General features: G+C 38.4%; 1 protein-coding gene across 1 annotated transcript in view; it reads right to left on the reverse strand.

Moving 5' to 3' along the window:
* Positions 1 to 17,539, reverse strand: part of LOC137407318 (trithorax group protein osa-like) — a 28,249-nt gene that overhangs the window by 4,041 nt on the left and 6,669 nt on the right. Inside the window, exons 4-10 of the mRNA XM_068093936.1 lie at positions 11,911 to 11,989; positions 6,870 to 7,201; positions 5,377 to 5,580; positions 4,546 to 4,696; positions 2,482 to 2,606; positions 729 to 897; positions 360 to 605 (exon numbers count right to left, since the gene is read on the reverse strand). Of these exons, the coding sequence (XP_067950037.1) occupies positions 360 to 605; positions 729 to 897; positions 2,482 to 2,606; positions 4,546 to 4,696; positions 5,377 to 5,580; positions 6,870 to 7,201; positions 11,911 to 11,989 (1,306 nt within the window). The remainder of the gene's footprint in view (positions 1 to 359; positions 606 to 728; positions 898 to 2,481; positions 2,607 to 4,545; positions 4,697 to 5,376; positions 5,581 to 6,869; positions 7,202 to 11,910; positions 11,990 to 17,539) is intronic.

Genomic DNA, 17,539 nt, shown 5'->3' on the forward strand with positions numbered 1-17,539 from the left:
GCTTGATGGATTCATTGAGCGATATATGTCGTTATATGGGTGTAAATAAATATGCTACCGTTTTCCATGATGTTGCCCCGTAATGTCATGGAGAGGGGTTAAAACAGGTAGCTCTTATTAGTAAGCTTACTCAAACTAGCCATTGACAATGTGCCAGGCTAGTAGCAAGTGGCAGGCAACCACAATACCTCTCATTGTTTATAAGCTAATTTTGAATACCCTGGCATTCCGCTAGTCTCGTGTAAGTTATAACATGACACTCTACGTATTATTACTAGTTTGTATATCATATAAGTTTTAATTATACATGTATGTCAAGTATCAAATTACTACATAGCCATCACACTTGATAAACTTACCAGTTTGAGGCATGTTGGAGATTTTTGAATTCAGAGTTGGTTGTTCATGAGGAAGAATGTGATTGGAGAGTTGACGAGAAAGAACTGGTCCAGCTGCGACGCCATTGGTCATTGTCATCGGATAATTAGATCTAGCGTGCATGGTGTATTGCGGGTGTGCCCCAGCCACAGAACCAGGAGGCATTGAACCAGACACTGCTGCCCCTGGGAGAAGAGCTCCAGCTGATGCCGGCCCATGTGAAAGACCTGTGAGGTCAACAAATATTTGCTACGTTGCGCAATCGTAACAAATGGCTACATGAATTAACTAGGAAAATGATGTGTTGAAATTCAAGTGCAACTTTAGATAGCAAATTTTAAATTTCTTACTCGGGTGCTGATGGGCTTGATGCATGCCTGCTGCGTTAGGTTCTGACACGGCATGATAGTAGCCACCACTTGGGACAGCTCTGGGATCTGAGTACGGCCCAGCAGGTAGACCAGTGTGAGAGTTGCTCCGGGCTAACTGAGCTTTCATTGCCTTAATACGGTGCAGCTCCTTTCAACAAAAAGGAGTATATATGTACATATACTGTCAACTGAAGTAAAGAAAATACATAGACACTCCAAGACAAGAGAAAGCACCTGCGCTTAGGTTGGAGGTCAAATGGTTAACGTGAAATGTTAAAAGAAAATATGAAAGGCAGAGATCTCCCTTTTCACAAGATGTACTGGTGACTCGGCTACAATGCATTACTCACTGCTCAGTCAGAAGTGAGATATACATATATGACAGCGAGGAGAAGATGAAGAAATCAAGGAACAATTTATAAGACAAGGCATTCGTTATAGTTAAAGCACACTTTTATACGATAGTCGGCCACTCATTAAATCTACAAGCACTCACACTTCATTGTTTTCCGAGATGCAACAAGATACGTTGATTTACATATTGCCTTTAGGTTTTTATACTATGGTTCTGCTATTCCTGTATGAATTGAAGACTTGCTTTATACTGATACTTTTTAACCTGGGTTCCAAACCCATAACCTGGGTTCAATTGAACCCTAGAGGTTTGGTCAGCTAGTTTCAGGAATATGGTGGAGGTCTCTCAAAGGCAACAGCAGAAGCCACAGTGATTTGAAAGGCTGTCTTTATGAAAAAATATGCACTGTATTGGTTTCATTCTTTGAACACAGTGATTTTAACGCCCAGTTCAGTTTGTGCACCAGTAAAACATATATATGTCTTGAGTGGGACAAAAAACCATATTTTATTTTTCAGTAAAGAAGAGTTCGGTGAAAGCGCATATGAAACCGGTCGGGTTCGGTACATCCAACGAGGTTAAGAACCACTGCTCTACACTGTGACAGCGCTATTGTGACAATCCAATAAAACCCTTCATTACCTCTTCTGTATTGATCTCGTACACTACGAATTGCATCTATTACAAAAAACTACCATAGATGATATACAGGACCCAGGCTATCTTACAGGGTTTAAACACCACAGCAATAGATGAGCGAATGTTGAACTGGTCAATAATTGAGTAACCGACGACACAATAAAAATAAAACAATCAATTAAGTAAAAATAAAATATTTTATGCATTTACAGTTGCAGAATAAGGTGCGAAGAACCTCGTGTGCCATTGCAGAGAAAAGCAAAAAATATGTCCTTGGAAATGCCGAGTTGCCTGTTCGTTTTTGATCGCATAAAGTCATGACAGTATTTTAACGGCTACCAATCGCTAAAAGATAGTTCTGATCGAGTGATTAGGTGACTTCTGCAGCAATTCATGAGATGACTGCCATCTCGTGTCTATTCAGTGACCAGAATGTATTTAATACATGATTTATTGCTAATATATTATTTAGATTTAAATATTTTGTCAATTGAAACTTTAATTAAAACTATTTTAATTTGTTGTGATTGTTCGCATTTTTATGAGCGTCTAACCAACTCAAGAGAATCGATAGGATTAATATACCCCTCTAATACCATCAACAAGCTTTCTCCAATCTCAGCTTTGTTCAGACCTCTGTCATTGATTTGGAAAAGCTTTGACGTACAAACTTTAACTACACATTAAAACAAATAAACACGTTATGCATGCTGCGGGTAAAATAGTCCTATAACTAACCTCCTGGTTTATGGGCTGATTATGATGGGGGTACTGACTAGTAGGGTAGTTGAGGTAGCCTGTGGCCCCAGGATACTCTCTCATGCTCCCCGCCATTTGCGAATAGTATGCTCCCGGAAGGGCACCTGTAACAATTGCAACTAATTATGCCCTGCAAGATTTTCAAAAAGGCTGTTATACAACTAACTAGTACAGAATCACTAATATTTATATCTTCTATATATATAAATCTCAAAGTCTGTGTGTTGTGTGTATGTCCGGATTAAAATCTAAGAATAAAAAGTCTGCATCGCAGAGGATTTCATCTTGGAACCTGCCGGTCGGCAGACTTACAAAAGTGCCTGGAGTCATTAACTAGCACGGTTGACAGTTACGCGATTATTAAGCCATCTGCGAACACTAACTGTTTTAATGTCTGCACCTTGGCTTACCTAGTAAGTTACTCAAATTCATTGGATAACTATTTTATTATCCGTGCAATGCCAAGCATTCGGCTAGTTTACTATAATAAGAGCCACATTTGTCCGAAACCAGGATTGGAGGCTAGGGTAAAAGATTACATTTTGCAGGATTTGAACCCATGTTATATGGTATTCCAACAAGCCACATTCAATACCTTCTGTGCTAATCATTTACCTTCTCAGTTTTAAGAATAATTGTGCACATACTTATTATCTACGCTTATTGGCACACCTAACAATCTGTCGCAGCCCGTCGGACTGCCAAGGGTGCCTTACTAGAGAAAGAGCCCTATCTGACAGTCCGAAACCACCGATCATTACTGGGAACAAAGATTGCTTCGTATAGAACTCGAACTCATGACTTTCGGCTTTGCCGCCCGGCACTCTACTACTTGCGCTATTCTACCACCTTCCAGAGTTTGTGGCTATTTGTGTAGATAGTTATTCTCTGCGCTGTATCAGCACACCTAATGATCTCTCACGGCGCACTAGACAGCCTGGGTAGTACTATCGATAGAAGCTCAAAACGTGGTGGCAGCCGCAAAGTCCCTGTGTCTTGTTAAATTCACCACAGAACTCACGAGCTAATTTTAATCTGCAGTCCATTTCCTTATGGAGCATTTACTATAGTAAGAGTCTGTAGCCACTGCTGGAGGTTAGGAAAAACTTGCACTGTACGGGATTTGAACTCACGACATTCAGCTTGGCAGACTGACACTGTGACCTGACACTGTAGACTGTCAGGGTACTAGTAGTTCAGGACGATCTATCACCGCACACTAGACTGTCAGGGTACCGGTAATAGTAATTCAGGACGATCTCTCACAGCAAACTAGACTGTCAAGGTACTAGTAATTCAGGATGATCTCTCACAGCACACTCGACTGTCAAAGTACTAGTGATTCAGAACGATCTTTAACAGCACACTAGACTGTCAAGGTACTAGTAATTCAGGATGATCTCTCACAGCACACTCGACTGTCGAAGTACTAGTAATTCAGAACGATTTTTAACAGCACACTAGACTGTCAAGGTACCAGTAATTCAGGCGGGATGAGACATTAATAACCTTTAAAAATGAACTTACATCCAATTTTTAGTAGATTTTATTGATAAGTTTCGGTATTTTTCTATCATTAGCGATTGTTTCTGATGGTTGAGGTAATCTGACTACCAGGTTGTTTATAGACTAAAATCGATAAAATTTGATCGCAATGAAAACTCAAGAAAAAAAAGCGAAACGACGTTACTAGTTGTTATCGTTGCGATAGTTGAGCTGCAGTGTTACGCGTATCTATGCTGTACATGTACGCCTCTTTGCAATTATATGCGTCACAATCACACTTTCGATTGATCCGAGCGTTTTAATCACAATCAAGTTTTATTGATTTTAATCTTGAAACATCCTGGCAATCAGATCACCTCAAACATCAAAAACAATTGGTAATGATAAAAAATATCGGCACTTTCTGATCAAACCTACAAAAAATTTTGTGTGAGTTCATCTTGAAGCAAAAGAAAACAGACATACAATACAAAACCTTCAGAACAGAAATTTTTAGCTTAGTCCCTACATAAGAGCAACCAGTTTTGGTTAACTTACTGTGCTGTCCAATTGGAACACTCAATGATTTGGTATATTCTGGTCCTATGGGTGCACCTTGTGGCCCTCTTGACATAACCTGCGTTGGTAAGGCTTTATTACCTGCAGTATATGGCCCGAGTGGCATTTGTCTACTAGCATATTCCCCAGGCTAAAAACACAAAGTGCAATGACATGAGGGGTGAACCAACAATAGACTTTGAACAAATACAGAGTTTACAGTTCAGTTTATCCAAAAGTAGTGCTATAAATTTTGGTATGAAGTTCGTCTGACACTCTAGTGAGATTGTTAAAATAATTTCGCGCCATCGTGCATATATCATTTGTTAAAGTAATGTTTTGGCCCCAAACTAGCCTTATATATTAGGTCAGACGATATACTGTAAGTGCAGGATGTGATGACAAATTGTTGAGTAGTCATGTAAAGTTATGCTCTCATGGTTTTTATTGAGTAGATAACTCCGACTTTATAATAACAAGCTTATAGTGCAATTCTACAATCTAAGCAAATTAGGGTAGAAAGTAGCTATGTTGATCTTCAATGTTGATCTTCAATGTTGATCTTCAATAAACAATCATGTTTTATAGCCTAGCTTCCTCATAGTCAAACCTTTCATAAATTATTCCGTACTACGAGTATGTCTTGAGACTTGATACAATTGTATGATATAGTCATACATGTGTAACAGACATGTCCACTATACCATACTATATTTATATTAATGTTTATACAAATCGTGTAGCTGCATTAGTCCTAGCTTGGCTGTGTGCAAAAATAATTAATGAAACGACCAAATCTTGAAACTGAGAAACCTGGGAAGTTGCACTCACCAGACTGCCCTGTCGTTCCAGAGGCTGCTGCATATGCTGCCGCATGGCAATGGCAGATGCTGACTCGCTTATACTTCTGTTGTACTGCGCTTGAGAGACAGCGCCTACTCTTTCTGGTTTTACTGACTGATAGGGAACCTGAGTATGAGACATCTGCCTGCTGACGTGGTGTCGTGTGTTAGGATTATACGGCTGTCCTCCGACCTATGAGCGATCAAATCAAAAGTGTGCACGAAAGGGGAAACATCTTGAAATACATTTCTTCCGGAAAATTAAATTGAAGAAACAGTCATGACAAGGGTCTCTCAAATCATGTGAATTATTACACCTGTAGACTAGGCTGGCATATGTATGTTGACGGAAGTGATTTATAATGAAATGAAAACAGATGCTGCTGATTTTAGCTTTAGGCAGAGAAGGAAAATGTTCAGAACTTGACTTGAAGAGGGGAAAAACCTTGCCCTTTGGTGGGACAAAAACAGATGGAAATGAATTTGATCAACATATGCTTTGATTTCCAGCACAACCAGCCTATAGCATCTCTGACCCTAAGCAGAATGCATAGAAGAAGACAGGATGCTTCCCAGAATACAATAGTCAAGGTGATTTGGTCTGCAATATCATCTTAAAATATCCCAACTCAGGAGTCAGATAGACCGAGTTGGTGACACTCGTCAGCAGGTAGTAATGCAGGCAAAACTATTGGCTACATGTACATGACTCACTTCCTGTGTCAACGGAAGCATTGAAAGATTCACTGTCCAATATTCTCAAAAAACGTGATGTGTGTAATCATCTACAGTAAGTCAGCATTAAAAAAAGAGCACTTACAAAAACAAGGGTCAAGATATGTTGACTCAAGTTAACAAGCTATCACTGCGTTTCCTTGGCGTGCATGATTCGTAAATTTGAGCCAATCGGCAAGTTAACTGCATCATGGAAATGACATAAATCCGCAAGCTAAGCGAGTTTTGCGATTCGCAAAACTCTATCAAATCCATCATGCTTGCGAATAATGGAAACAGCAATTGCGAATGATGCGCATTAAAATACCGCACCAGCTACTCAAGTTTAAACATTTTCAATACTTCCGTCGTCCTTTTTCGATCGAGTTTCATGTGCTTGCGTTGCTAACACCTGTGTCACTAACTATCAACTATAGCGTACAATTCCTTACTTTTTTTCAACAAGACACCGAAGTGAATCGGCAACATGCGAATGTCCATAGAAACACTCAATTCGCATGGTAACACAACTCCAAACCCGCACGATGCGCCTCATGGAAACATAGCGATTAGAAGGTAGCCTAGAACTATATTAACCTTATTTGTCTTAACTATATTAACTTATATTACATCCAGACCCGTTCAGAGCTAGTATATAGGAAAGCTTCACCAGCTCCATTCAAAACCTTGCTAGTATTAGTAATAAATTGCTTAGATTTATAAAAGTTTAGTAGCCCGTGTTCTATACAAATGAGTGGAAGCCCTAACCTGCTGCGAAGGGTGACCGTTCTGTTGGAGCTGTGGAGAAGGAGTGTTGCTAGGGTGCTGCTGAGGAATAGAATGCGGTGGCTGATGGTGCGAGTGCGGAGCTGTTGTATTTGTGTTAGAGGTGATATGCTGTGGTGTAGCCAGGAAACCATTGCTCATTTGGTGGTTCGGTTTCTCATCGCTGTCGGCTGCCGTTGGTGCGCTGCCTGACTCATCTTCCTCGAGAATCTTTGTCATGAAATCGCTGACGTTGACATTGACGTCGAGGGTGAGTTCTTTGTCTAGATCATCGAATATGTTTAACTCCTCTAAATCATTCTGGTCTTCTTTAGCTAAAAATGTTAACAAAAATCTAAAATGTGAATGAATAAACAAGACAAATAATAGTAGCTTATCAAAAGACAGCATCTTCACATGTTGCCATGGAGACCTTTCTTTGGACAATCAAAAACAAAGATAAAGACAAAAAGCTTGCACCTTCTTAAACTGCAATGAAAATGGTGACAGTCAGTTCTATATGCATTATTCTTGTTAGTGCACTTTCCAATGATGTCTAACTTTGGTGTCCAAATGTCTCTGATCTCAAACGAATCAAGTTCAAACAAAAAAAATAAAGATTTTTTTGCTTTGGGTGCTAAAAAATAGCAACTTGAACACTTACGTGCGCCAAATAAAAATTTGGAACTCAAACTAACCGTAGAAGTAAAAAAAGTCTTATGATGCGACTCAGATGGCAGCTGACGCTCTCACCTTCTCTTATTATTTTAGTATTAACCTCTTGTGTGCTTTTATGTCTGTTGTGATTTACAAAATACTAACAGTATGTTTGGTTTTGAAAAGTGTCAAAACGCATTCTTATATTTTTATTTTTTCATAGTATAAAACAAACAAGCTATTTTTACACTTTCGTAATTTACATGGAAATTTGAGGAGGCGAGGCAGGGGCACAGTTACAACAGCAGATTTCCGGCCTAGACTTCTCTATCGATGGATTATCTATGAAAAATTCAAGTGTACTTAATAGATTACCAGTTTGTTGTTCAAAATAAAGGATAACTGAGAAAAAGCGAGTTTCTAGGCTTGGAACAAATTTGCATTTGTGATGGAAAGGACAGTTGTTCTAAAATGCCAAGTCCAAACTCTGAAAAGAATTCTATTTTATTTTTCAGTAGAAAGACTTGAACGAAAATGCATCAGAAACTGGTTCAGTACAGTCAAATACACTGAACAAGAACCGCTGTGATAAACTTGGAGTGACTAGCCTAATGCACTTCTTGGTTAGTTTTACTACCATGTTAGGTATTTGAAGAGATGGTCACAGAAACTTCTTAAAAAGCTGAGAACATTTCAAATAAAAATAAATGTCTGTTATTTTATATCGTTATATATATTATTACTGTTATATTATTGTTATACATTTTATTATTATACATATTATTATTGTTGTTAAACATATTAATTTCACTAATTTGGGTTCTGGCTAGATACACCCTAGTTATGGTAACAAAAATATCTTTAGTGACCAAACCGAACATAAATATTTCGTATAACTTCTTCAAATTCAGGCAAATCCTCATATTTAATTTGTTCTTGGACGAAAAAATAATGCTGTTAAACATAACAAGGTGTTGGGTATTAGACCTACATTACATGACTGTGTGATGACAAATGGTCAAGTCATAAACAGGTTTAATATATGATAAATGATAAGCAGCTAAACTTGTTTCACTGTATTAATAAAAACATATAATAGCAATCAGCTATGAAAGCAGCCTGGGCTCCTGTGAGATAACATTTAAAGATAACACAAGATTCCTGTAAGGTGTGAAACATTTTCTATGTTAAAACCACAGTAAAGCGTTTCACTATCAGCGATTTATAGTATTTCTGCAGAAAGCGGAACACATATTTGAGAACGTCTTACTAAAAATCAATGTAAACAGACAACAGTAGTTGCTATCTCTTGCACGAAAGCTAAACATGAGAATGTGTTATTATTATTATTGTTATGAATGTCTCATTATTGGAAACAAGCTGATAACAAGAAAAACAGATAGAAACAGGTTTTATCTGACAAAGTACAAAAAAGATGAGAAACTTGATCAGCACTTAAAACCTACTTGTAGATTTGGCAAAGATACACTCTGATTGTGAAAACAACTTCATCTATTTACGTGGATAATGTTATGCGAATAACGATATGCGGATAAATCTTTGTTTGGATAAAGCACAGTTTAAGACTGAATGTGCAACATATAGAGTCTATTACATTAACTAGAGCAGGGAAACTTATGTTTGAAACACACTGGCACTACCTTTCAACAACACCTTCGGAGTTGTCCTCTTTATTTATAAATGTCATTCAAAATGAGTGGAACAAATATTGCTATTATCACATATTTTGTAATTTAATTAAATAAGTACTTAAAATCAAAGTAACTATGAGTTATGACTCATAGTTTGAACCACTGATTCGTAAAAGTATTCCAAAGCACTGCCTAAAATCATATGAGCTTACCCCAGAATAGAATATTCTTAAAGGTTGACTTGCAACTAAATTCACATTACAGTTATTTGGTATCAAAAGATTCACCATGTCTTACTCTGTTGTGTTGTAGGAGTCAAATACGTGGAAATGTGATTACCAGCTCTAAAAAGCTCAAAAACGAAAAGCCGCCGTAGACTGGAATCTGTTTATTTATCTGACGTAGTCATTCCAGTTTGGTTATCGTCTTGTCACGTATGTTCTCACGTGAATTGAAAGGCCAATTAAAAGCTTAATGTAAAACTTATCTTAGCACTAGTTTATGACAAACACTTCGGGTTTTACCGAAGACCCCGTATCAAATATAGATGCTCGCTACTTTACAGTTTTCTTTCGGCATTATTCAATCGTAAAGTCGTAATCTGATCACGTGACCCAATACTTCGCAAATAATTTTTGCAGCTCTTTTCGATTATCACAGGTAACCAACAGGCTCGTCATGATTATCAGACAATGATATATACTCCTTCGAGGTAAGGTTAAAAAGTTTAACGATTTTTTACGGTAAGTTATAAGATATCAGTGCTAAAAGTGACAGCATTACAATGACGATAGAACAGACACGTAAAAACAATAGACATGGTTTTATTGAATGCGTGAAGTATATTTGTGAAAATATTTTGACGAATGAGGTTGCATGAAAGTGTAAACAGAAACCATCCTGTAACAACTACGTCCCATTTGAGCCGTTTTGGAAAGCGAATCCAAACTAAGGCAGTCTCGAGTGGCTGCAATTAACTGTTCGTTTTTGAGCTTTTAAGAGCTTGTAATCACATTTCCATATATTTTGCACCTACAACACAACAGAGTAAGACATGGTAAATCTTATGATACCAAATAACTGTAATGTGAATTTTGTTGCAAGTCAACCTTTAACATAACTGTGAGGAAACAAGACCACACGGAGCCAGTAGTTAAAATGAGTGACTAGCAACAGAGCGATACCTTGCACCAAAATACAAGACACTGGTTATTGTTGGTACTGGTTATTGTTAAGGAATGTTGGGGTTTGTGTTCACATCTCATTGGCTCCACTTTAATGTTTGGTTCCGTTGGGTTTTCTAGAAGCGATGGATTGCTAAAGGGTTTCTTGAAGCAATGAGTAAATATTTTAAGATTTTGAAAGCTAACAAAAAGGAAAAGACAGCCATTGAAGGTGAAATACAAAAGATCACACGCAACGAACGAATGATTGACAGCAATTTTAAAGCTTTTAAACCTTTGCCTCGCCTGCTTGGCCGTATGACTCGTGTGCCGACATGATGTTACGTGCTAAGCATTGAAAAACTAAGACCTACCATATAGACACCTTCAAATGATCTTTTTATGTTTTTAAGCCTGTTTTCTGTTCTTGACTTGAATGAAACCTTTAAAGAGCAATGCATCGCTTCTAGGAAACCCGACCGGACCAAACATTAAAGCATAGCCTCGAGTTTTAGGCCACCGTGACACACTTCACGGCATACAGCGATACCACTCTAAGTTGACTAACTTGGCTCTAGGGGAACTGGCACGACCGTCGTTGAACATGTAGAAATAAAGATATTGGCTGTATGTACACAAACATACGCTATTATCTCTACTTTTGCCATCTCTCCTATCTCATGCGCTAGGGCAGTCTTGGCTCACTCAAGCAACGAATATCTACCATGGCCTCGGGTCAATATCAAGACCGTTATACTCCTGACAAGACATGACGCTGGTAAGCCTCCATCTGGCATGCTGCCTTTTAATAACCATGGGAGAATAACTCCCTCACTAAGTTTACCTTACCAATACTACTTGAAAGCAAGACCAGTTAAAATGGTGCACAAAGACATTCCTAAGGAGCGACTAACAGAAGAAATCTGACGCAAACCGCCAGACAGTCAGTCGCTCTAGCGAGACATATGCAACAACGAGAGGAACCAAGACTAAAGCTGAGTCTATTGCCTATTGCAGTGAACGCATTCATTCCCTGCACTCCAGCTCCTTATCACTTAACGGAAAGTTATTTTTCACGCTTGGTTTATCACTTCTACCCAGAATGCTATGCGACACCAGCAAGCGACATTTCATAGGTAGAATGGGGAGGGATTATTTCTGGTGAATATTAATTAGGTTTTGTGGAAGCCTCCTGTGCATAGACCGATCGACTAACTCATCTACCATAATAGTATTCAATGGGAGACACAATTACAGAATTGTCTGTATATTTCACACGTGTGTATGTTTTCTACCAATAATGTCTCATTTTCATGAACAAATTCCGGTGCTGACACCAATGTATACAAAGTGATGCTCCATTGAACTCAAGTAGCTATGAAAATGGTATTAATTAGCATCGCATAATGATATCAGCTGAACTCGTATTGATAAACTATTTTTAATAAGAAGAGAACACATGACTTGAAGTTGTAACTTCAAGTGGAACATGACATTAGAATTTCTGGCTAGGTTGACAGCAATTTTTTATGTGAAAGCTCGGTCAAAAAATGTTATAGGTCATGAACTTACCACCAATACTGTCTGTGTTGGCTTGCTTGCTGGCAGGACCGTCTGATTTGCTTGTAGACAACTTGCGTTTTTGCGTCGCCTACAACAGGAGTAGATGTCAGGGTAGAGTAGAGTGCCCGGAGGAGATAATTCTTTAGTTTTATAGGCATAAGCCAGAAGTGGCAAAGTGAGGGAAATTGCAAAATGCCTGCTAAGTTGCAATAGGAAATGTAAATTGGAAGAGAAATGATCATCTATGACTGTCGACTATTACCAGGTATCACTGTGTATAATGGCGTATAACGAACAGAAGAGTTAAGTACTGCTGGCGGGTTTGCTGACAGCACGGAAAAGGCAGCAGGGGTGCTGACCTCGGAATCAATTCTAGTAGGAAGAATAAGGGCGTATCAATTGTCTAAAGTAATGCTCAGCTAACGTCAGTGAAAGTTTGTTAAACAGTAATGCAGTTTCATCTTCCTCGTAACCGCCTTCGACTAACCGACACCAGACTGCTGCTAAAATACCGGATTCAAGTGAACCGCTGTAAATAAATGTGCATCCAGTCGACAAACAACTGGTCGACACGCGGCTGCTTTGAGAGTAGCAAAATACGAAAACAGTTTTTTGAGAGATTACGATACAAGATACAAAAATAAGAAGACTGGCGTCTGTAGCTTGGTTCGTTGGAGCGTGACGAGCGTAGGGCGAAGCAAGGCTTGTGCATAGGTTGAGCTGGCGCGATCAAGGAGTGTGACATGTAGCTTCAACTAATTAGGTTCAGCAACAACATGGGCTAGATGAGCGTGCCTTTGCAAGGCCAATAAGACTAGTAACTGATGATATTCATGAACATAATAGGAAGGAGAGGCAGAAGATGCCTTGCTGATCACGCTAATACGGAGCGTGCTCCGAGTACGTATCTAATAGTAGTGTTTGCCCACTTCACTAACTCGCATAATAAACTGCAATCACTAACTCAAAGCTTGATGTGAAGGTGTCAATTGATACTTTGTATCGATGGGCCACGAGTCACCAGGTTACATATATATACATGTATATACATGTATCGTATAACATAGCTGCTATAAGCGTATGGCTACATATCATTAACAATTTGTAACAATTTGGCCTAATAATCCATTGCTATAGAAAACATTTACAAATACGGGTTGTACCTTCATTTTGACACGCTCTATTACAGAATGAAACCAAAACAGTTCATATCAGTTTCTCTTTGTGGGGCTAGTCATATTGTGCAAATAGAAATTGCATTTTAGAATCTCAAAGCTTATTTTTTGGTTTTCTCTAAAGTCCAAGTGGAGACCAAAATTTAATCGATTTTTTAAAAGAACGATTTTGGTAAAAGGCTAAGGTGCGATATTTTATTGATACATGATACATCAAAATGGTTGATCTCTTTTAACCCAATCCAGGCATCCCGTTATGCAATTATAACTGCAGTTGTTATATCAAAGCCACGTCAAGGTCGTTGGTATCAAATGTATACTTAAGGTCAAGGTCATTAGTATAAATTTTATACTTAATAAATTGTGTTTTATGCCATCGCTTCATGTAACTTTATCATTTAAAATATTTCACCGCTAAAAGTATATTTTTATGTGATCACCATATTTATTGCTTAGCGATGCTACATCTATTTTTTGGCATAATCAAGTCAATCTCTAAGGGTCAATTTGTTTCAATTCGCTATATTTTATCGAAAGATAGACCTTTCAAAATTTATGGCCATAACAGTACCTGCCTAATTATAAAATCAATATTTGTTGCATTTCCGTCCATAACTATATGTTAAACGGATTTTCTAAAGCATCGACTTTTTGATGATCATATTCGTATCAGTGAATTACGATCAACATAAAACCTGGAGAAGTATTTTTGAACCTGGACGGTATCTGAGATATTGTTGACCTTTCATGACCCTGAGAGAGCGTGTCACTAAATACAGGCTTGTTGTGACTGTCACAGCCAGTCAAGTGCTTTTCTCACTCTCTATCCGATCAGTCAATTGAAGTTCAACGACTAACAGTGAGCTAGCCCTCGAAAAGAAATGACAGACTAAACACTCATGTCAAATATTATTTTGTTTTTAAATGTTGTCACCGATAACGGGAAGCCAATAGTCAAGAGCAAAATGTGGGCGAGATAAGCTAACACAGACCGAACTGCCTGGATCAATGAGCTCTAGTCTTTTGTCATTGGATAGATAAACAGAGAAGAGGCTAGGCCAACTTGGGTAACAGTGCTGCAGCGATTAAAAATATCCTGTATGACGTTAAACCATCCGCCCATCTTTAGTAGCGATGAATTGCCAAGTTTCCATACAGCAACGGCGGAGCGACACACTCCCATATGCCATCATGAACAGAGTTGTGTCGCTTTCATTCTGTAGTGATACAGTGTCGCTGTTTGGAAGTGAAATGCCCAAGCGATGCGCCATATTTGTTGCGCCATGAAAACAGCCTTAGCGACCGATGGCATCGCGCATGAGCGTGCAGCATCAGTCTTGTTCTCTTGTTGCTTCATGTGCAGAAACAACAACCTTGACATAAGGCATCACACAACAATCGCTCTACTATAGAAAATACCATATTAAAACATGATTTGCTTGTTGGCCCAGGGTAGCCCTTCGGCACCGGCCACTCAAGTGTCGATACACCACCCTGTACGGTACTTATTAAATATGGTTGACACAAAGATGCGTCTATAGCAAACTGGCTACATAGCAAGCATTTGCTAAGGAATAGCCTTTGTCAGCTTAATACATCTGCTAGTGTCAATCCATGCCCTATCGGATAGACTTATAGATGAAAACCAGATAACAAGCTAGGTTCCAGCGCTCTAAAGAAGCAAACGAGGAACAAATAGTTTGGCAGTCAGGCAGAAGATATGTGTTGTAATCGTTCGGCTCACGAGCGAATGAATAACAAAGGACTCGTGGAGGTCAATCTTTAGGAGAAGCAGGAAATAAAAACCTCTCCTGTCAGCTAAAGAAGGACTGAAGCCAGCCACGCTGGCTCTCTCTCTCACACCGGAAAATTTTTCAAATAGCTTTGCTCAGTTGATGATGATGCAAATTTGGACAATGTCTATTGAAAGAAAACTTTTCTCAATGTATTTACTACACGCAGAGATGAATAGTCTAAACACGCCATTACGTAAATGAAAGCATTTCCCATGTTTGAATGGCTGTAGCGATGTGGCCGATGCCCGGAAAGGGCTAAGCGCAGCAAGGCGCAATTAGCTATATTACATGGACTAGCCAACAATGACAGGTATTGGACGATTGTGGTCATCACCTCTGATTATAATGCGCTGTAATTTCAGTTATAAAACATGGTTCAACTGCTGATGGAGCGAATGCCATTAGTAGTTAGAGTGCCATTCGAGCGAGCAGTGTGATAGCCAGTGGCAAAGCGTGCCGAGACCTCTCTCTCTCTCATTGCTACACATTGTTATACGCTTCTAATCAAAGGACGGCAAACAAAAGACAAGGCTGTGCTGTTTTTATCAATCAATATCGTCCAAGATACTGCAAGCGTTCGGCACCCATCTCCAATGCGAGTGTCTCCTTTGACAATAAGATGGGACTTGTTTGTAATACCTAGAGACAAGGAGAGTGTATGTTGCCACCCTCAAAACAATCGCTTGTTAGCATGTGTTCCGAAGATCAAGCAAATTGATTATTTTGTAACTCCTACAAGGAGCATGAAGTTCATGAAATGAGAGGAACTCGGGCTATGCTTACGCGATGACTGAATCAAAAGAACCTAGGCTAATGTTCAGACCCTAGACTAGTGAAGAGGTAGAAAGCAAAAGTACATTGAGAGTGCAAGACCTCATTCAAATAACACAATGCTTGCTTTGTCATTTGATAAGTTATTGCATAGTTCAAAGTTATGGCATAGTTCATGCGTTATTGCATAATTCATAAACTATTGCGTTATTGCTTAGTTCATAAGTTATTGCATAGTTCACAAATTAGTGTACAATTCATAAACTATTGCATTGGACTCAGCAATACAGAGGATAGGTAAGTAGATATTGCACACTAATCAAGTTATTGCGTAGTTCATAAGTTATTGCATAGTTCACAAAATAGTGTACAATTCATAAGTAATTGCATAGGACTCAGCAATACAGAGGATAGGTAAGTAGATATTGCACACTAATCAATGCATAATCAAAAAGTGAAAAGCTATTTCCTAGTTTAATGCTTAGTTCATAATTACAAAACTATTTGTATTTTCTTACACATATTTAATAAATATCGTCAAATTGACCAAAAGACTTATGTGTATAATAAAACAAAATAATATAATAAAACTATTTTGTGTATCACCTTTTGCAACTATCACAAGAACAAAGTTGCTCATCGACAGCAAATCACAGATGCTGCATAATAGAAAACAAGTTTTCAATAGGTTATACAAATATTGGAAGTATCCAAACTACTGTTGTATGTTTTGAATTCAAGGTAACACCTTATCTACAATACTCGAGTTAGGTAATCCCTGATAAAGAGATGATGAGAAATGAGAGCCGAGATGTTGATGCAATGCGCCTCCATATATTAGATCATAACAAATGTTAAAATTTCCAGTCTCACTTCCTTTCAAGTAGCATCTATAACGGTTGCCCTTGTAATAAGAATACATCTGAACATATTTTACTTGATCTCACAGACACCGGGCCTGCCAACTAAATACTTTGTAGTCTCAAGGTCATGCACAGGTCATACGCCAGTTAGTTGTACAAATTCACTGGCACTCTTAATAGCAAGTGAAATAGTCAGAAATATGTCAATAATGTAGAGAGCTACACAGCATGACACAAGGTAGAGCCATTCAACCATAGAGGTAACAGGCTGTCATAGAGGTAACAGGTCATCTGGATATGGAAGATATGGGTTTTATCAGAGCATAACACAGATTACTCCAGAGCCGTGGGTCTTAACCTGAGTTCTATTGCGCCCTAGGGGTTCGGCTAGTCAATCTTATGGGTTTGATAGAGATATCTCAAAGGCAACAGCAGAAGTCAATCTATATCAATATGCCTCCATCAATAATGCTGACAGAAGATTTTATAAAAATGATCTCAAGCTATAGATTACATCGTCTGCAGTATTCACTAATGGTGAACCTGTTCAGAATTGATAGATTGGGATACGAACTGAACCAAGTCCATCGCAACCAGATATATCGCATATGCTCATGAATAAATCAAAAGGTACTTAAGCCAAAAGAATTGCATTGTTGTAAGTATTACCCACGTATAAGTTGACCTAACTATTCCAGAATGTTCTAAAATAATGACATTGAATGTGAATAGAATTTTGCAATTCCAGAATAAAAAACTACTTTTAAATTTTAATGGTTGTTTTACTCAATGCAATAAAAAGGACTCTTTGACATTTTTTAAATTGGATTTGAGATGAAACGCTTACAGTAATATGTGTTCAACGACTGCATACTCCAACTGGAGTTGAGCATTGCCTGTTTTCAATCACGTGTTTTTTACTCCACAGCTGATAAACAAACAAAAAAGCAATTGTGTGCGCATCTGGGAAGTTAAGACTTTACATAAAACTTATTTAAATATATATGTGTTCGACTTCGTACAGAATTTAAGA

Source organism: Watersipora subatra, chromosome 10 (assembly GCF_963576615.1).
Source record: "Watersipora subatra chromosome 10, tzWatSuba1.1, whole genome shotgun sequence".
In the NCBI taxonomy this organism is placed as follows: domain Eukaryota; kingdom Metazoa; phylum Bryozoa; class Gymnolaemata; order Cheilostomatida; family Watersiporidae; genus Watersipora; species Watersipora subatra.